General features: G+C 40.0%; 2 protein-coding genes across 2 annotated transcripts; one reads left to right on the top strand and one right to left on the bottom strand.

Moving 5' to 3' along the window:
• Positions 1 to 686: 686 nt before the first annotated feature.
• On the bottom strand, positions 687 to 2787 carry LOC109428465 (pre-mRNA-splicing factor Slu7). The gene is made up of 2 exons (XM_019704229.3): positions 1950 to 2787; positions 687 to 1888 (listed from the first exon to the last, which is right to left on the bottom strand). Exons 1-2 carry the CDS (start codon positions 2640 to 2642, stop codon positions 761 to 763), a joined length of 1821 nt encoding a protein of 606 aa, XP_019559774.3. The 5' UTR covers positions 2643 to 2787; the 3' UTR covers positions 687 to 760.
• An 11181-nt stretch (positions 2788 to 13968) lies between these two features.
• On the top strand, positions 13969 to 15756 carry LOC109428464 (transcription factor IIIA). Its single transcript, XM_019704228.3, has 2 exons — positions 13969 to 14367; positions 14584 to 15756. Exons 1-2 carry the CDS (start codon positions 14110 to 14112, stop codon positions 15619 to 15621), a joined length of 1296 nt encoding a protein of 431 aa, XP_019559773.3. The 5' UTR covers positions 13969 to 14109; the 3' UTR covers positions 15622 to 15756.
• The last annotated feature ends 4228 nt before the right edge of the window (positions 15757 to 19984 follow it).

Genomic DNA, 19984 nt, shown 5'->3' with positions numbered 1-19984 from the left:
CACCTTGTAGACAATTCCATCATTTTTTGTAGCTTTCTATTTTATCACAAACTCTCCGGCTTTTGACCAAGCTTCGGATGTAAATTTCGTAAATTTCCAGATGCAACTTCTCTTCCAATGGTTTCTCCACCATTTGATTGAAGTTCGATTTCATCCTTTCCGGCAGTTATTGTGAGTCGATTCCAAAATGCGGCAAACATTCTCTTTGGCATCCGTTTCGAATTGCTTGCAGGATTTGGTACGAATTTTCGGTTTAACATCTCTCAAGGATTTAGTTCAAATGTTTTACAAGATTCGGAGAAAATCTTCTCCAGGATTACATAAGTACGAATTTTCTCCAGGACTTTGTTTAAATCAATAATTCTATAATGCGGATCTAATTCTTTGCAGGATTCTCGGTGGATATCTTTACTACGATTTGATACGGATCATCACCAGGGAAGTTTTCACCTTTAAGATTTCACTCTGTATTAGGTTCGTTGATAGTAGTTGATTTGAAAAATCCCACAATTTCAGGACACTTCAGCTTCATGATCAGCTTATTTGAGTTCCAAAAGGATTTCCTTGACTATTAGCTACACGGACGAGACAAGTCTCACATTCTTCTTCACATCTCAATACTTACCTACTTCCAGGGCTCCAATTCTTACGGATGGTGATATCTTCTTCGACAAAACAAAACTCCCTTCTGTTGCACAAGATCAGAACATTGTTACACCTAGCTCGCCTACCCTACATCTTACTTACCTTACTGCTTCACTTATTTTTCCATAAACTGCAGCATCGGATCCTCGTCCCGCCGACGCTTCATCTGGTACGCCTCCATCTGCTCCTCGGTAGGTGCCTTCGCCTCGTACATACTGTTGTACGGTCGTTTCCTTTCGTCCATCTTGAGCAGCTCGACGGCACGCTTCTGGTGTTCCTCCTCAGCCATCAGCGCCAGCTGCAACTTATCCTTCACCTTGGCCTTCTCCACTTGCTTCTGTCGCTTCTTCTCCTCTCGCTTCTGTCGGCGTTTCTCCTTCTTGCGCTTCTTCTTGGACTTCTTGGACTTTTTACGTTCTTCTTCCGATTCCGACTCCGAATCGGAGGAAGATTCGCTGCTGCTGCTGCTACTTTCGCCAGATTTTCCCTCCTTCCCGCTATCCTTCTGAGTCTGCTTCTGATTGGCCGCAGACAACTCCTGCTTTTGATACTCGGAAGTGGTGATCCTCGAAGGACCCGCAATCGGTTCCGTTTCCGACGGCGGAGGCCTGGCCAACCCGGACGACTTGCCATTGTCTCCGACGCAGTACGAGTTCTTAATGAACGACTCGCAACACTTGTATCCCCAGACGCCGTCCTTCCAGAACGATCCCCAGACGCTGGTGTGATTGTTGGTGAACACATCCTCCTCGTACTGAGACCGAATGATCGGTTTATCTTCTCCCTTGACAACTTTTCCGAATCGGTTGTACTCCACGTAGTGTTCCGTCTGGGCTAGGAGTAGAGCTTTCGGGGGCGCTTTCAGATGCTCCTCTCCGCCATACCTCTCCAGGACCGTATTTTTGACGTCGTCCTTGAACTGATCCTTCTTCTTCTCGTACTCCTTCTGGAGCAGTTCCAGCTTGGTCGGTTCCGCCAGAACGTGCACATCCACGCCCTTGCCGTGCGCTTCCCAAGCAAACAGCTGCGCCTGGGCGTGCTTCTGGATGTCGCCCGAGTAGCGGACAAAGTTCTCCCCGGCAAAGTCCGTCTCCTCCGGATTGAGGTTCGGGTTCGGATTGTCACGCATGGAACGGGTCTTCGGATCGTAGTAAGCCGAGTTCGGGTCCAAGTTACGCAAGTACTTCGCCGTATCCTCACGAATGCGGAGATTCCGTACCGTAATCCGTTGCTTCGAGTCAACCTGCAGAGAAAAGGAATGTCAAAATTCAAATTTTCCTCGTAACGCCACCAGAACCACCTACCTTCGTTCCCGGCATGTCCACCTCGTCCACGTACTTGTCCTCGTCGCCATCCTCCCCGTCCTCCTCATCCGTTCCGTCCGGATTCTCCTTCAACTTCTGAGCCCTCAGCTCCCGCTTGGCCTGCTCAATCTTCTGGTACTCCTCAACAATCTCCCGGTGGTTGGCCGGATCGTACCCAGCCCATCGATCGCGCTTCCCGTCGTAATCCGAAGTGATCTTCGGCTGCACAAACTCATCGTGCGCTATCTTTGCCCCATTATACTTGGCCCCCACTTTCCTAGGCCGCTCCATACAATCCCGCTTCTTGTGAGTCACCGCGCCGCAATTCTCGCACGCTCCCTTCCGGAACTTGGTCACCACCTTGCTCGTGTCCACCCCCCTCCTGTACCACTCATCTATCCCGGAAAACTCCTTCTTCCGGTCGTCCTGCGGGCGCTGATGTTTCAACGTTGGCCCTGCCGTATTGTAGTACCACGGTGCCGAGCTGATGTACTGCGGAATGTGCGGGTTGATGTCCTTGCCCTCTTCGTCGACGGCGGCCGGAGCCGTACCAGCCTTACGGGCCTCCTCTAGCTCCTTCGCCTTGCGCCAGTCCTCGCGCGATTGCTTTTTCGGCTCTTCGTCATCCTCCGGCAGGCTGGACTTGTCCTGCAGCAGCATCGAGATGGGAATCCGTGAGGAACCACCCGCCATGGTGGACACGATTTGGCTGGCACCGGATTTACACTAAATTTTAGCGAAAATTGTTTGCAGAGTTTTCACGAAATTTCATCAAACGGTGGCAAAACGTAAATAAAGCTGCACTGCGCTGCGAAGATATTTGACGTTTCTCTTTTTGTTGCTGCTTCGTGACTGCTCGAATAGGGCACCGCACTGTTTTGATTTTGTATGGGATTTTGAAGTTTCGTGGCCTTGTTGTTTACAAGATTTCTGTTAGAGTGAAAGAGAAGGAGAGAATTTCATGCAGTTCCCTATTATGTGCAATGTGGGTTCAGCACCGTTGGTATAAAAGTAATCTGGAATAATAGTTATTTATGTAACGAGTTACAAAAAGTTGATTAAATCATTAAATAACACTAGTTTACAAAATAAAACGAAAGTCGTGAACTTCTGTCAACGACCAAAATTTTTGAAGCACAATTTAGTGCTGATTTCGAAACCGACCTTCAAAAAATTTAAAGTAGAACAGTTTTTCAGTTATAGGGTATTTTAACCAATAGTGGACCCCTTAGTAACTGAAATTTGCTCTGATCGTAAAAACATTATGATATCCTAATTGAATTATCTTTACCAATGGTTGCACAACAAGTTCTATATCTTTCCTACACATTACACACAAAAACCGAGCGAAAACACCTTATATTTCTCAAAAAATAATCATTTCAAATCTCGATCAAATTATCCTATAGTGGACCCCACGGGGTCCACTATAGGATTGTTGGGGTCCACTATTGGGTAGATCGTATTATCTTACCATGTTAAATCGGTGACAATAGTGGACCTCTTAAATTTAACCAATAGTGGACCCCCTCGAGTTGTTTACATTTCCAAATTTGCTAAAATAATCAAATTATCGCATTCTAGCCTAGTTTTATCACATGAAACTGCTGTCTAGGAACATGAGCCATGGTCTCCCGGTGGAAGTTTACCGGTAGAAGCAGATTCGAGCGGGAAATTTGAGAATAATTGCTAGGGGTCCACTATAGGTTAAGGGTCCACTATTGGATAAAATACCCTAGCTCAATTTCGAGCTTTACATCTTTTCAAAATATGTAATTTACTGAAATTCAAATATATTGCGTTTTGTTCAACCAATTTTAAATCTTTTTCCATAAATTGAAAGCTGAATACAATACCATTCGATCATCTGAATACAGGTTTTGTGTCAGATTGATGAATTTCAAGATATTGGCGAGTTTTAGGGACGATCTCCTTAAATTTTAGCAAAATTCCCAAAATTTTTCAAAGAAAAGTATTTTTTTCAATAAGAAAATAACAATTTAAAAATTCTTTCTCGACGTGTATTTGACACATCATATGTAGGCGAGTTACAGTAAAAATTTCAGCTCAATCGGAGCATTGATTACGGAGAATGAGATGTTTGAAGTAAGCGACTTTGCTTAAAAATAGAACAAAAATCGATTTCAAATCATCAACCCTGTATGGAAACTCGAAAAAATTTCCGCTCTACTGTAATTTTTTTCCTTCTCGTTTTAGAACTCAGGGCATGATTCTACACCAAAAATGATCATCAGCTTACCGAGTTCAAAAATGCTGTAAACTAGTGTAATTAAAATTTTTTTGAGCACGAGCCGTACACTGAAATAAATTTTGTTGTTGTTTCCACCGAATCCATGGTAAAATTAAGAACTGTACCAACAATTTTCAACCGAATGCAAAATTCTGTTAATTGTTAAACATTGTCAATATTACCATGCGTAAAGTACCATTGACTAAAAACATTCTTGATGTTACTATTTTGACATTGTATTTTTGACCATGTTTATCTAAGACGCGCAACATTCAAGTCTACATGGTCGAAATTACAATACCCAGATAGTAGAACCAAGAATGTTTTAACCCAACTAGCAATCACTCATTTAACAGGCACCATTATGACGAATTTATTCAGCATAATGTTTAATAACATTTGAATTATTTTCACGTACAACCTTTGTTCGGGTTTTGTTCACACAAATTTGGAGAAGTTATAAAGCATCATGTTGTGCACCAACTTAATTTTTTGTTGTTCAAAGCGTTTTACAAATGTACAGGAAAGTTGTTATTCAGCTTTGGCAAAAATGATAGAAAATAAAAAAAATGCAAAAATGTTGAACTCTCACGAGAGTAATTATTTGCTCTCATGTTGAGAACACCTATTATGAAATGAGAAGTACATATAAAATTACCTAAATCCGGATTAGAACTCGAGACCTGTCGAATGCCAGCCGCATGCCTTCCTATCTGCGCCATCCTAGAGATGGTGAGATGCAGCACCCAAAGCAAAACATAATCTTCCCATGACTCAATAATGATCACTCCTGAACTTGTGTTCAGCAGTGGTGAATTAGCACAGCACGTGGTAATCAACTGAACAACGCCTTATACTCAACAGCTGTTCAGCCCAAAACACGTGTTTTCCATTCTGATTCCGCTGTCAGTATTTTTAACGCACGGTGAGAAAACTTCTATCGAATGCGGCCAAAAAGTGTTGGTCCTTATTGAAGATATTGTTTCCAGACGTACTAATTGCGATATGAATATGTTTTTATTTTTATTATTAAATATCGATCTTTAAAAATGTATGACAATTTGTGGTACGGTCTTGGACATGGACATGGTGCATTCACAGCATCTGTTCAGGCAATCTACTCATGCTCAGTTGAAGATCCGTTAAGCAATTGTTTTATTTATGCTTTTGTCATGGAACCTTGATACTATGTTCAATAAATTGTGCATAAGGATGTTTAGGGATACTTGAAATGTGTCGATTTCTGCTGTTTGGTTATCTAGGTGACTGTGGGAACAATATTTAGTAAACAGACAGCACTGAAATGTCAAATGCATCGATCCAAGCGTCTCGTATAATCGAACTGCCGCGGAAGATGAACAATATAATAATCAAAGCATTTCTTATTACAGACCAAGGGGAATGACATATCCTTTTCTAACCGGAATATCCGCATTTGTCCGTTTCTAACCGTTGCCAACCGCGTCTAACTTCTGCTCACTTAGCAGCTCGCTTAGCAACGGTTAGCGACGGTTAGAAACGGATAAATGCGGATATTACGGTTAGAAAAGGATATGTCATTCCCCTTGTTACAGACTAATAATAATAAATAATAGCCTCATTTTTACGTTGATTACGTGTCTTGGCACTCAATGTTAAACTACATATATAATTCTATTCTGTTTTATTTTATATGAATCGTTTAAAATAATGTTTTTTTAATAACTTGGTTGTCTAAACAGTTTTAGCCATGATTTATCCCATAATCCGAACAAAGTTCCGAGTCAAACTATGACGGGCTGAAGGCGTTTATTTGACAAGTGAAAGGCACATTGTTCAGGATCATATGCTTATCGATACATCAGCTTAATAAGATGCAGACAAATGTTTTGTTAAACTCTTTTGTTAAGGAATCAATGCTTGTCGAATAAATTTCTTGTTAAACGTTTGAAAAGTGTTTTAATTTATCATTGTTGATACCGATGAGGAAAGTCGAACATTGACTACTTTCTCAATTGAAAAATCATTTAAACAGTAATGTGTAGAGCATAATTTTAGTTCAGCTATCATTACCATTATTAAGTAACAATTCAGCAAGCTTGCTTGTTTGTGACTTGCAATTGTTAGTTGGGAAGTCAACAGTAATACACGCATGGTAATATTGACAATGTTTCAGTACAATTAACAGAATTTTGCATTCGGTTGAAAATTGTTGGTACAGTTCTTAATTCTACCATGGATTCGGTCAAACGACAACAAAATTTATTTAAGTGTACAAAGAGGCCTGAAAAATCGGGTTTTGCATCATGTTATATACAAAATTTTATACAATGATTTTTTTTAATTGCGCTACCCATTTGAGTTGTAAAATGTATTGGAATGGAGTGGCCGGAGATCGGATAATGAAATAAAACACGTGTGTGTTCTATGAGCTACAACAGTAAAGTGAAGATTTATTTCTCTATCTTAATGCTATGCGCACCATGCGCGTTACCATGGTTACCGTTATAAATTCAAATTATGTCATGGCATGCTGCGCCTCACGTCGTCATCTCCTACACTTCTCATCGACGGAAGGACTCCAGCAGCTTCACGGAAACATTTCAGTTTGACGGACTGCAACGGCTTCGTCATCATAACTATACAGTGACGATTCGTTCGTTGAGAGCTCGTTAGATGGGCTGTCTCGATGGTTGAATGTTCACTGGTTGGGGCAAAACCCAACTAAAAAGCACTGTCAATGTCAAAATAGATGTCAAAACGAGTTTGACGTCTGACCGCCGTCGCATCACAGCTCCTGTATACAGAACGTTTGCGCAAGTATGTGAGTGTTCCGTGACGTATTTCTCGTCACTTGCGTGTGTCTAGAGCATATTGATCAGTTGTCAGTTGCCCCAACGAACGAACACGATTCGCTAATCGGGGCGCAGTCGTGACCCAACCAGCGAATCCGGACTGTATAATATACTTTCCGACTGATGCGATGGTTGCGGATATGCTGACGAAGCCGTTGCAGTCCGTCAAACTGAAAGGTTTGAACTCGGGTTTGAAAGGCTATAGCGGATGTCGATTTCCCCATTCTGCAGCAGATCTCAAACAAAGTGGAATTTCGTCTCGATGTGCTTCGAACGGCGGCCAATGGTGGGTGAATTCGACTGCTTGATCAGCCTCGTTATTGTTCGTGTAGTTGAAAATCGGAATTTTTGACACGCGAAAATCGATTTTTCTAAACCGTGTGTCGGACGTACGTCGGGCACAGTGTGCTGGATAGAGGGCCAGGTCCGCTGTCCAGCGCACTACGTCCGACGTTAGGTTTCTCGTATGGATTTTGAGATAACTCGATTGTCGGGTGTGGGGAAACTTCGGGTTTCAACCGCGACGACAACATCCTCGAACACGACCACCGGCGAGGACATCTTGATGTCAAAATCATCCAGGATTCGACGGACCCAGCGGAACTCTTGGAGGCACTCCACAAGCGCCACGTATTCCGCATCTGTACTGCTCAATGTGACGCAAGTTTGTTTCTTCGAGCTCCAGCTGATCGAACCACTAGCGAAACGGAACAGGTAACCGGATGTTGACTTCCGATCACTTGAGTCAAGACTTGAGTCAGCTGCCCAATCAGCGTCGACGAAGATTTTCAGTGATGCTCTATCTACGCCGAGAACCAACTCGTCGTGCAGCGCGTTCGATATACTAAATTTTGAGTAAAATCGACCCAAATATTAGATAGTTTGGATTGTCCGTTATGGTAATTAACCCTCTAATACCCAACCCCGCCTTTAGACGGGGTATAGTTTGAGCATTTTTGATTTTTTTCTTGCCCGGGCAATCAATACTTTTATATTTTCAGCTGATATTTAGGACTGTTTTGTATATCTCATAATGATTTTTGGTGTATTTAAAAGCGTATTAACATTTTATAAAAATCATTGAAAAAATTATGTTTTGGTCACCTTTTGAATGTCATTGTTTCTTTTGTATTTAATCGCAACAATTTACGTATTTTAAATGTTTCCTCAATCATTCTATTATAGTATTGTACGTGCAGTTGAAGCCCGGAATTTTCGACTAGCGAAGTTGGATTTTTCTCCAAATCCATGCGTCGGACCTAACTTCGGAAGTGGTGCGCTGTATAGCAGACCAGGTTTGCTATACAGCGCACCACTTCCGAAGTTAGGTCCGACGCACGGATTTGGAGAAAAACCCAACTTCGCTAGTCGAAAACTCCGATTTTCAACTAAATTGAGAATAGAAGAGTTTAAGGGAGTTTAATAGACATTAATTTTTTTTTTCCTAAAAGTTGCACGGAAAATTAAATTTTCTATGAAAAAAAGTTAAAAAATAATAATTTAACAATAACCTCAAAATCTCAAAATATTTTCGTCTTGAAAAATCGGTAGGCCAAATAGGCTTTCAGGAAAAATATGAAAGTGTAAATGGTGCGAAGATAATAGCATGTGTGTGCACCATACGCGCCACACCCTTTATAAGGCAGTGGCAACTATATTGCCACCTCCTGTTTGTATTTTTTTTCTGTTTCATAACATTTTATAACGAACTATTTTTTTGGTTTACTCAAAATTGGGATTACTAACAACGCCTAGTATATTTTGGTGCTAAATAAAGCTTTAACAACAATTTGGGAGCCATTTGTAGTCTCAATAATGGCTAAATTTGACCGCGTGAAGAAAATTAGCTCAAACTTATTGTAAAATTATCGATTTGGTAAATATAAGAAATAATCAAATTATGGGTTGACATGAACTGAACTACACTCAGAAATAAAAGTATACACGGAATTACTATTATTTATGCATTTTGTATCCGCATCTCTCTCACTCCCGAATAGAAAAATACAATTCACGGTATCGTTCATATCATACAATGTTTATTCATGGAATGATTATTATGCACTTGATAATAAGTGAATAATTCAATGATTTAGAGTGAAAAATTGGGATTATTAATTATTCTACGAGTATCATTACATCAATAATAATTATACTTGTAATGATACAGTAAAAGTTTCAATGATACATTTTTCAATGTTATCAGCGTTGAAGCATGGCCAGAATAGTCAGCATAGACAATCCGAACACGGAGCAATTGTGATTTTGACTTACCAAGTACAGATACGTTCCATAATTCAAAAAAAAAAAATCAAATTGATTTATTTACCTTGAAAATCACTTACCGCTCCACTTACTTTGTATACTACTTCTGTTATTTTACTTCCCCACGTCACGAAAACTAAATGCCATTCCAGCATCTTCTGTCGACTTCGCCTCCTTCATTGTGGATAATAATTTCCATTTCACGTTTTAATTATTCACTGTCGCACTTGATAAATTTCGCGATGATTAATTAAACTTTCCGGCTGAAGTCGCGAACAGCATTTGGAAACTTCCCCCACATCACTATTGCACTTTTAGTTATCCATAAGCACCTTGTTAACTTTTACACCTTTCAGCCGACCGCGAGCACTGGTTCAAAGTAGTCCCGCGCGTAAACACCACTTGAGAAAAACTACTGCAGTAATCCCAGCAATCACACAGTTCGATTCCCTTCCCGTTCCATCGAAGTAAAAAAAAAAACTCAACGCAAAGGTAAACAACGACTGCGATGGTACAAGCAGAGTTGACAGAATCAGACAAGTGTCCGCAGGGGTGTGCTTTTTTTGTGTCGGTAAAGCAGAATTGGTGAAATATTTCAATTTTGTTTTTATTATTCCCTGTATCATAAAGCCGATGATAAAACGATTATAATATGAATGATTCACCGAAATTTTTGTTCGAGAAAAAATGCATTTTTGAATGGTAACGATACTTAACAACCCATTCGGTCTATCATTGAAACTCCGAGTATGATAACCAATATCATTAATATGATTCGTCGTATGGTTGATTTATAATCCAGTTTATTATACTATGAATAATCTAAAAATGATAACCTGTATGATTTTTGTATGATACCGTTTTATTCGGGCTCTCTTTCTGTTTTCATGCCATCTGCCGTTTAGCCTGGGTTGAAGCGAAGTGATTTGTCAACCCAGACGAAGCAGCGGATAGCATGAAAACAGAAAGAGAGTGAGAGAGATGCGGATACAAAATGCATAAATAATAGTAATTCCGTGTATACTTTTATTTCTGAGTGTACACAGTTTATTTTATGGGTTAAGCCCTAATCCACTGTAAAATCTCTTTTCTGGCCTTTTGTCGAAGTCAAAAGAAGAAAGTACCCTAAAAGCCTAAAAGGGCAGTGTCAAGAGTATTGCCACCAGGGCTGGTAGCCTAAACGGGCAGTGGCAACTATATTGCCATATCAAAAGCTCGTTTTTGGGGTAAACGGGCAGTGGCAACTATATAGGGTAATCCAGATGATCCCCAATGGTAAAGGCGCTTGGTGAGACAAGGAGAAAATCGTTTGTTTACATAAAAAGTTATTTTTTTGTCGTCAAATTTTACTAATTTTTTGCTCTAGAAGTTGCTATTTTTCATTTGCAATTGCTTCTTATATCATCATTCTCGATGCCCATACCTACGGACATCGGATTGGCCTTCAAACAAAAAATCCGGAAGATCGCCCTCCCAGAGGCATAGCAAAAGCTCCTCAAATTAATCACTGTTCGTAAGTACCTACCGGATCTAAGCGCAACTGAAAGAGAATTAAATTTTCTTTCCAAAAAGTGCTCGTTTGTTTCTCTACGATGCGGAATTCGATACGAAAAAGTGAAAAAAGTGCACTTTGCCATGGCAAATTTTGGCGGAGTCACGTTTTTCATAGGGTTCTCATTCCTGCCACCAGATGCGGAGGGATCGTTAGCTTCCGTTGGATTTACCTATTGCCACCTAGATTTTTAAGAATTTATTTGAGTTTGTACATGTAATCATGAGTGTGGTATTTATTGAAATATTGTAGCCACGATAGGTAATAATTTTTTATTCTATTATTATAGTATCAGCGGCGTCATGGTCGCAATTTTTTCCGCAATCAAGTTCGCAGATTGTGAACAATCCTCGGTACTCACTTTACGTAATTTATGTTTAGTCCCTTATTGTCAGAGCTGTCAGATCAGTGTAACACGCTAAATAAAATTTACACAAAAGGCAATTTACACGGAAAAAAATACACGGTTATGAATATTTATTGGGTACCGGACTGGTCACCGAAAATTTGATCGTTTTCTTTGGTACATCGAGGTCTTGAAATTAGTCCATGGTATCACTGCTGTAAGTATATTCTGTCTTCCAATGACTGTGTTTTCCCTCTGCTGTCAGTCTCCTCAACTTCATGGTTGCTGTGATCATCTGCCAATGAACCCGACTACCACAATGAGTATAATCATTTCCATAATAGTATGCGTTGTAAAGGGTTAACTCTTGGGCAAAAACTCCGGCAAAAAAAACGCTAATAAAAATAGTATTCGGCAAAATAAGCCATTTTACGAGACGTTTCAGAACAGCTGATCACAGCAGCGGCGTCAACTGACAGAAGTCCACGCACGTTTGTTTTGCTGGAATGTCGCGTAATTTTTGGAAAGGCACTAGTTCGACAAGTTGGAGATATCAGAAATTTTGGCAAAAAAGGTTCAAAAGCAGTCGAAGAAGCAATACAAAACTCAATAATTTATTAGGTATTTTTTTTTTCGTTGCGATTAGGTCATATGCTTGGTCATATGAATAAAGCTGAGTAAATACTCTTTACTCAGATCTCTGCAGGGATCTCTGTGAAGATTCACAGAAATTTGCTCCACGGCTTCACATAGATTTAGTAAAGAGTACCCTGATAAAAAATATCATAAAAATATGATAAATTTTATTGTTACAACATCATTATTTCGAAAAATATTCACCATTAAACGTAGTGTAATTTACACAGCACACTCACCATCACCCCTATTGTTCTATACCATTCGGCGAATGGTAAATGGCACTTTTACAATAAAAAATAGTGGTCGTTATGTATCTTAACCATAAAATTTTGAGAAAATTTTCATAGACTTTTTCGCGAAAAACAATAGAATGTATTGTGTTTTTATCAGACATTTTTAGGGCAATTTTCGAAAGAAAACAATGTATCTTAATGTTTTTTCATTGTTCTTACAATACAAATACAATAAATTGAATGGCGTCAAATGAATCGTTGTTACAATAAAAATACAATAATATTTGTTGTTATTTGTAAGCAGTTTTCGCTTTTGAAAATCCATAGAATTTATATTTCTCGCTAACACTTATATCCAGCATTTACGAGCACTAACGTCCGCCAGAATGATATGCACATTTTTATGATAAGAATCAAACACTCTAATGTCTGTCTGGTAAGTATTGCTTGGCAGCTGTTGATAAGATCTATCTTCAATCTTTTCAAATAACTGCCAAATATCACAAGTCAGACCTCAGGTCGTATGATCCATACCATAAATCGTTCAAAATTCATGTGGCCATTAATATCTGTAAATGCTTGAGAAAATTGTTACCTAGAAATATGAATTCTTTGATTTTTCAAAGGCGAAATCTGTTTACATAACAACAAATATTATTGCATGTTTATTTTAACATCGGTTCAATTGACCCCATTAAACTAATTGTATTTGTTTTGTTTTCAATGGTAGTTTACTATTTACTAGATTCCTTTAATTTATTGGAAAACATTAGAAAAATCATTGTTCATCTTTTTCTTGTCGTAACATGCTCACTTGGCTAAACCTGCTCCAGCTAGTTTTCTATAAGTACTTCCTCAGTTGTTCATTGAGAGCTTCCTCTACGAACACGGCTTGACGTCTGTCAGTCGTTGAAGTTTTAGCGAATAATACTTATGACACACATGTGATACAAGAATCACTGTACAATTGCGCTTGAAATGAGTGCCATACTGAAAATTATCTCAGTTCAAGTCAGTCTTGTTAGAATTTTCTTGACACTGCGTACCGTTGTACAGGAATCACACTCGTATCACATGTCTGTCTGGGGTATAACATTCGATAACCGGAACATCTACTGTACTCAAATTTAAAACGAAAATTATAAAAAAAAAATATGTCAAGTGATTTTGTATTTGATTATACAAACATGATCCAAGCAACAATAATATTTATTGTTATTTATTTGTCACGAATTGTTTTTAAGTGTCATTGAGAAATAAACTCTTTTTTAATAAAAAGTTCATGAGAACTTTGCAACTATTGAAAAACAACTTAAATTAATTTTCACTGATAGTAACTTTAAATTATTATAGAACTATTGGAAAACAATCGAATCAATTAGTCACTAATAAAGCTAATGTTCACTCATTGTACGAACTATATGAGCTTGATTTCTATTGTAAAAAGTAACATTATATCTACTAAGTGTTTTATTGTGAACAATAAAACCAGTCATATGTTAATAATATTTACCTTGTAAGGAATGGTAATTTTTTATCCGGGTATTTACTCAACTTTATTCATATGGCCTATTGACTCGCTTAGAGGCTGAAAAGAATTTAAATAAAAAAAATTCTCAATTTCGTTTTAGCCAGTTTGAAAAGCTACGCTTGGCCTGCGCGCAGTCATTAACCATCATCAACCAGATGATGATTGAAAACGTAAACATCAGAGCACAGACTTCTGTCGTTTGACTAGCTTCATAAAAGGCTTTTGCTGGTATCAATTTTATGCCACTTTTGCTGGTATCAATTTTATGCCACTTCATTTTATACCAAAACAACCATACCCTATGTCACGCGCACCAGCTGCTCGACTTTTTCAAACGCGCGGTAGTTCGTGCGTACGCGATGCGCTTGCGTATCTAAACAAACCTCTTCCCAAAAGTGAATTCGCGCGATCCGGGCTCCTCTGGAAACATACCATCTAATAATTACGGAATTATTCTGGTTTAATTCCGTTGTTTTGTGATTATTAGTAGCGCAAAAAGCCATAGAATCATGGTTAGTGAAGTGGAATCCAGTGATACCGACCCGTGGCCGGCCAGTCAAGCGTCGGAACCCGAGGGAGAATTGCAAACGTTGCCCGGTTTCATGGATAAAGCAGTTCCACCGGATCGCGGCAGCGGCGATGAGAATGGCTTTAAGGAAGCACCGGATACAATCAAGGAGAAGAAGGCTTTCTGCTGCACCGAATGTGGACTGGTTTTTCGGAAACAGGACGATTTTGACCGGCATCGGTTTTTCCATACGGGCGTGGTAAGTCTCTTCATTGCGCGCGCGCACAGTGGTCCAGAGAGGTTCAGGGATTAAATTTGATTGGAAAGAGTCTAGACTAACATTTCAAAATGGCACAACTAATTCATAATCAGATGTATATTGAACCCTTGATCGAGTCACTTGAAGCTCAAACACTACATTTTACTGTTTGGTTTACGTTGAAAATTACAATTACCTACACGCTTTTTCTTTTAGAGGGAATACCGCTGTTCGGAACCAGGATGCGCCAAAGAATACACCAACCGAGCCCATCTGAACCGTCACATAAGATCGAACCATGTAACGAAAGCGCCGGAGTCCACGTCTAACCTAATCCGATGCAAACACCCCTCCTGCAGTAAAACATTCTCCTCAGATCAGAATATGCGACGACATTACGATCTGAAGCACATTCTCGGCAAATCCTGGACCTGCGACGAATGTGGCGAGCGATTTTGGCGGAAACTTCAACTGAAGCAGCACTCCGTCAGGCACACGGGTCAATATCCGCACCGCTGCGACCACTGTGACAAGGGATTCATGAACCTTAAGTCCCTGCGGCACCACCGAACCATGCACGCTATTCACCGTTGCGACTCGTGTCCGTCGGAGTTCACCCGCTGGACGGATTTGGTTGCCCATCGAAAGCTTCAGCACGTTACTATGTACCAATGTGACATCTGCCAGGGTAAGTTCCGATCCAAGAAGAACCTCAAGGCCCACATCTTGGTGCACCAGAAGATCAAAGAAGGTACCGAGCAGGAAGTGTTCCAGTGCCCCTACGAGGGATGTCCCAAATTTTACGACTACGAGCGGAACCTGATGGCCCACGTGCGGGCTAAACACGAAGGAAGCCGGAAATTTGTCTGCCCTGTCGAGGAATGCGGCCGGACCTTATCCTCGCAGCAGAAGTTGGACCAACATCGGCGGATGCACGAATCGGCCGCCAGAAGTGTTCCCCGCATGAAAGTCCCGGGGAAACCGGCGGCACGACGGAAAGACGCCGGTCAACAGAAGCGATCGACCGCCTCCCGGTTGGCTAACGTTCGACTGGAACCGGAAGTGGAGCGGATTCTGATCGATCAGAGCCCCGATCGGAGACCAGCCATCGAGCTGGAGGGTTCCTTCTCGATGGATTCGGCTTCGGAGTCCGAGGTGGAACCGAGTGCCACTGTGGGGGCTGTTCTGCAGAGTCAGCTGGCGCGGATACAGGATGAAATACGGCGAATGCAGGAGCAGTCCAATCAGGGTTGACCGACAAGTTGGATTTGTGTAGGTATTGAAGTTTGAAGATGAAATGAATTCGAAGAAGGCGTTAAAAATGTGAAATAAATACATGGCATGTCGTAAGCATACGCTTGCGTTGAATATTCAACACAGTTAACCAAAGGAGCGTTCTAATGTGTGAAAGCATAGAGAAGGCTTGTTAAAGATCCACTTCCATGATTCAATCCCTGAGTCGAGCATCGGCGACCAAGACACTAGAATTGCTGTCTCAGATCTAAAAGAGATCCAATCATGGGTTCCAGGATCTAAAAAAGTGAGAAATTTCGAGCCATTTAAGTCTCCTGGCTTGAATGGAATATTCCCAGCGTTGATCCAAAAAGAGGAGGAAACACTGGTTCCACCCTTGGTAGAGATTTTGAGGGCGAGTCTGATTTTGGGGCATATATGTACCTAATAATATACCAAATCCGGGCTGTCTTCATTCCGAATGCAGGAAAGAGAGATAAAACCAAGCCCAAAGCTTTCAGGCTGATAAGTTTATCTTCTGCAATGCTTAAAATTATGTAAAAGATACTATGCGAGTACATAAATCACAAATTTATGAAAGCAATGCCTTTGTCAAAAAACCAATTCGCCTTTCAAAAGGGAAAATCTACGATCTCGGCACTACATACGGTAGTTCAAAAGATCGAAAAAACACCTAATGCAAAAGAAATTGCTCTTGTAGCATTTCTTGATATTGAGAACGCATTCGATATCGCTTCTTTTTCGGCTATAGCACAATCTCATTTAGTTTATGGTCATTGAGTATGTAGTCTATAGGGTCAGCAATGTTAAGAAGAAAATACGACCCATGCATTGTTACATGGGTACATGCTATGCTATGCTAATTGAAAAATCTCATTCATCAAAAACTTTTGCCCGGTGTCTTTTTCAAGAGCACACTGCCACCTGTTGGTATAACCACGCAAGACTCTGTCAGTCATGTTGGATTTCGATTTGACGTTTGCTAACACGCACACTGTTACACAAATCACCTGTAATTTTCGTTTGCATCATTCAGCAACTTGTACACTGGCAAACGTCCAAGTAATCGAACACTAGCGCCTCTGGTGGAAGGATCGCGTAAAATAAATGAAATTTGAATTGATCGTTTAATGCATGTGCCAAGCCGTTTTGAAGAGTGGCAATCCTGCTTGCAATTCTGATATTTGACGGCGGTCAGCCGTTCGTTATGGGAGTGCATTGTTGTCATGCAAATATAGCATTTCGCTGAAAATGGATGTGTATTGAGTTATTGTTGACTGTTTTGCTATTTTTGTGTAAATTTCAACGATTTTCTTCATCGCGGAAGCTTTCGCTGGAAGAAAACGTCATGTTGTTCAGCGAATAGCATTGGGCAAATCTGGCTGAGACGTCGATTTTTGTGAACCGATTCGAATCGGATCAGCAGAATCGATTCACCGATTTAATCGAATGCATTGAATCGATGTTTTCACATCGATTCGATTTTTAAAATATTACAGAGCTTTAAAATAATTCGTTTGCTGCATGTAGTTCAAGTTCATGGTATGTTTTATTTCTGTGGTACCTTGTGGTATGCACATAATAAATTATTGTATTACTCTATTACGTTTAGCGTGTATGTTTACATTGAGTATCTGTCATATGTGGATATGTTGTTATTGTTGTTTGGAGTGTGAATCATTGTATGTAATATTGAAGTATCGGTAATAAAGTGTATACAAATAATGAATACAGTTGTTGAATAATCATTACAGAGAAAGATTCTCACAATTTCTCAAAATAAATTCAATATCAAAATTTGAGGTTGCACATCGAACGATTCGCGACTCTGATTCGAAAATGGATATATCGTTGAGACAGTATGTATTCTGAAAAAAAAAAGAAATTCAATATTTTTGTATCCGAAGAAAAATCCTGAGATCCTGATATTCCCCAGAACTCTGAGAAGTATTCCTATATAGTACTGAGATAAATTCCCGCAGACTGCTGAGAGAAAATCCCCTAGAATCTTTAAAAAGGCTCCTCTAGAATTCCAAAAGGAGTTCCTCTAGAATTATCAGAAAGATTTCTTCAGCATGCTGAAAATTATTACACCAGAATCCTGAACGACATTAAAAAAGCAAGACTCTTCCGGTATCTTGGTAGAAATTCTCTTATTGAATTCTTTTATGGATTTTCCTAGAATTCTGAGAGAGAGCCTTCGATATCTATGAGACGGAGTGTCTCAAAGTCCCGAGAGCAATTCATCCAAAATCATGTGATAGATTGTCTCAGAATCCTAAGAGAAGCTACCCTTGGGATTCTCCCAAAATGTTCCAGAATCCAAAGATGGATTATCCCAGAATCCTGAATAGGATTGTCCCAGAATCCTAAGATGAATTCTCCCAGAACCCTGAGAGGAGTTCCAAGAGCGGTTCTTCCACATTCTTGAGATAAATTCATCTAGAATACTGAGATAGATTCTCACAAAAAAGATTTTCGGAATTCTAAGAAACCCCAAGAAACTTAAAAGAAATGACCTAGAATAATGGAAAGGGTAGCTTAGGACACTAAGAAGAATTACTCCAGAATCCTGAAAAAGATTCCCTCAAAATACTGAGCAGGATTGCCAAAGAAACCTGAGATATACTCTCACAAAATTCTGGGAGATAGTATTCCCCCAAAATCCTGAGAAGAATTCCTCCAGAATCCTTTTAAGTATTCTCCCAGAATCCCCCTAAAATCCTGGGTAGAATCCGTTAGAATGCTGAGAATAATTCTGCCAGAATCTCGAAAGGTATCCCACAGAATTCTACGAGTAATTCCCCTAGAATCTTGAGGCAGATCATATGAGTGGTTCTTCCAGATTCTTAAGAGAAATATATGTAGAAATCTATGAAGCATTTTTCCGAAAATCTTATCTGATTCTTCCTGGAAGGGATTATGAAAACATGTAAAATGGACTTCCCCAGCATCTTGAGAAAGGTTCTCTGGAATTCTGAGAGGTATTCTCGCATAAAACATAAAAATTACCGCAGATTCCTGAAAGACATTGCCCAGAATCTTTGACAGGACTTCCCTAAACTCCTAAAAGGGATTGTCCCAGAACTACTCTCAGAGTTCCTCAGATTCCTGCGAAATACTTTAAATTATTACACCAGAATCTCAAGAGAATCTTCCCCTTATCTTGTTAGGGATTTCCCCTGAATACTAAGAGGGACTCTCCCAGAATCCTGAAAGGTATTTCTGGGAACAACTGCTCAAACATGTTTACAGATTATAGAAAACAGAATTCTACTGGCATTCTCGTAGAATACTGAGAAGGATTTCTTCCGAACCCTTAGAGGAATCACAAAATTTATGCGAGGGATTCTCCATATTCCATTTTTTTGGAGAATTCTGCCCAGAATCTCGTGAGAGATTCTTCAATAGTTCATAATTCTAAAAAAACGTGCCCTAGAATCTTGAAAAATATAGCCCCAGAATATCAAGGATTTTTCCAGAATCATAAGACAAATTACCCAAAATCTTGAGAGAACCTCAGAATCCTGACGGGGATTACCACAGAAAGACGAATTTTCAGAAAATTTTGGGAAGAGTACCCGCAGAATACTTAGTGATATTCCCTAGAATCTTAAAAGGATGTAACGTAGAATCCTGAGAAAGATACCACTAGAATCCTGTGTGGAATTCCTCCAGAACCCTAAGAAATATTCTACAAAAATTCTGAGATGGATTTCGCCACAATTCTGAGAATGATTCTTCAAGAAGTCTGTGAGGAGTCCCTGAGAATGCTGAGAAAGATTTCCTCAGAGTTCTGAGTGGGATCCGAAGTAAGGGTCTACTCCAGTTTTATGAAAAGGATTCTCTCGGAATATTTTATAGGAATTCTCCCAAAATCCCGAGATCGATTCTCCCTGAATCATGTGACGGATTGCCTCAGCATTCTGAGAGAAGTTTTTCCTCGGGTTTCTCCCAGAATGCCTGGACCCAAAACTCTTGCAGAATACTGAGAGGGATTCTCCTAGAATCCTAAGAGAAATTCTCCTGCAGTATTGAAAGACATCCCATTAGAATCCTGAAAGATCTTGCCCCAGAACTCTGAGAGAGATCCTGCACATTACTAAGAGAAATTCAATCCTGCGAGGGATTCTCAAAAAAAAAAAAAAATGTTCGGAACCCAGAGATGGACTGACCTAGGTTCCTGATAAGGATGCGCTAGAATCATGAAAGGGTCACTCTAGGCCAAGCTCTAGGCCATAAAGAGAATTCCCTTAGCATTCTGAGAAAGATTCGCTTACTCCTGGGAGGGATTGCCCAAGAATCCTGACCCAAGTAACCATTAAGCCGTAAAAATGGCATTAAATCGGTTCTATAGCCGAAT

The sequence above is a fragment of the Aedes albopictus genome, chromosome 1 (assembly GCF_035046485.1).
Source record: "Aedes albopictus strain Foshan chromosome 1, AalbF5, whole genome shotgun sequence".
In the NCBI taxonomy this organism is placed as follows: domain Eukaryota; kingdom Metazoa; phylum Arthropoda; class Insecta; order Diptera; family Culicidae; genus Aedes; species Aedes albopictus.
The sequence above is the reverse complement of the archived record's forward strand: the minus strand, read 5'-3'. Positions and strand labels throughout refer to the sequence as shown.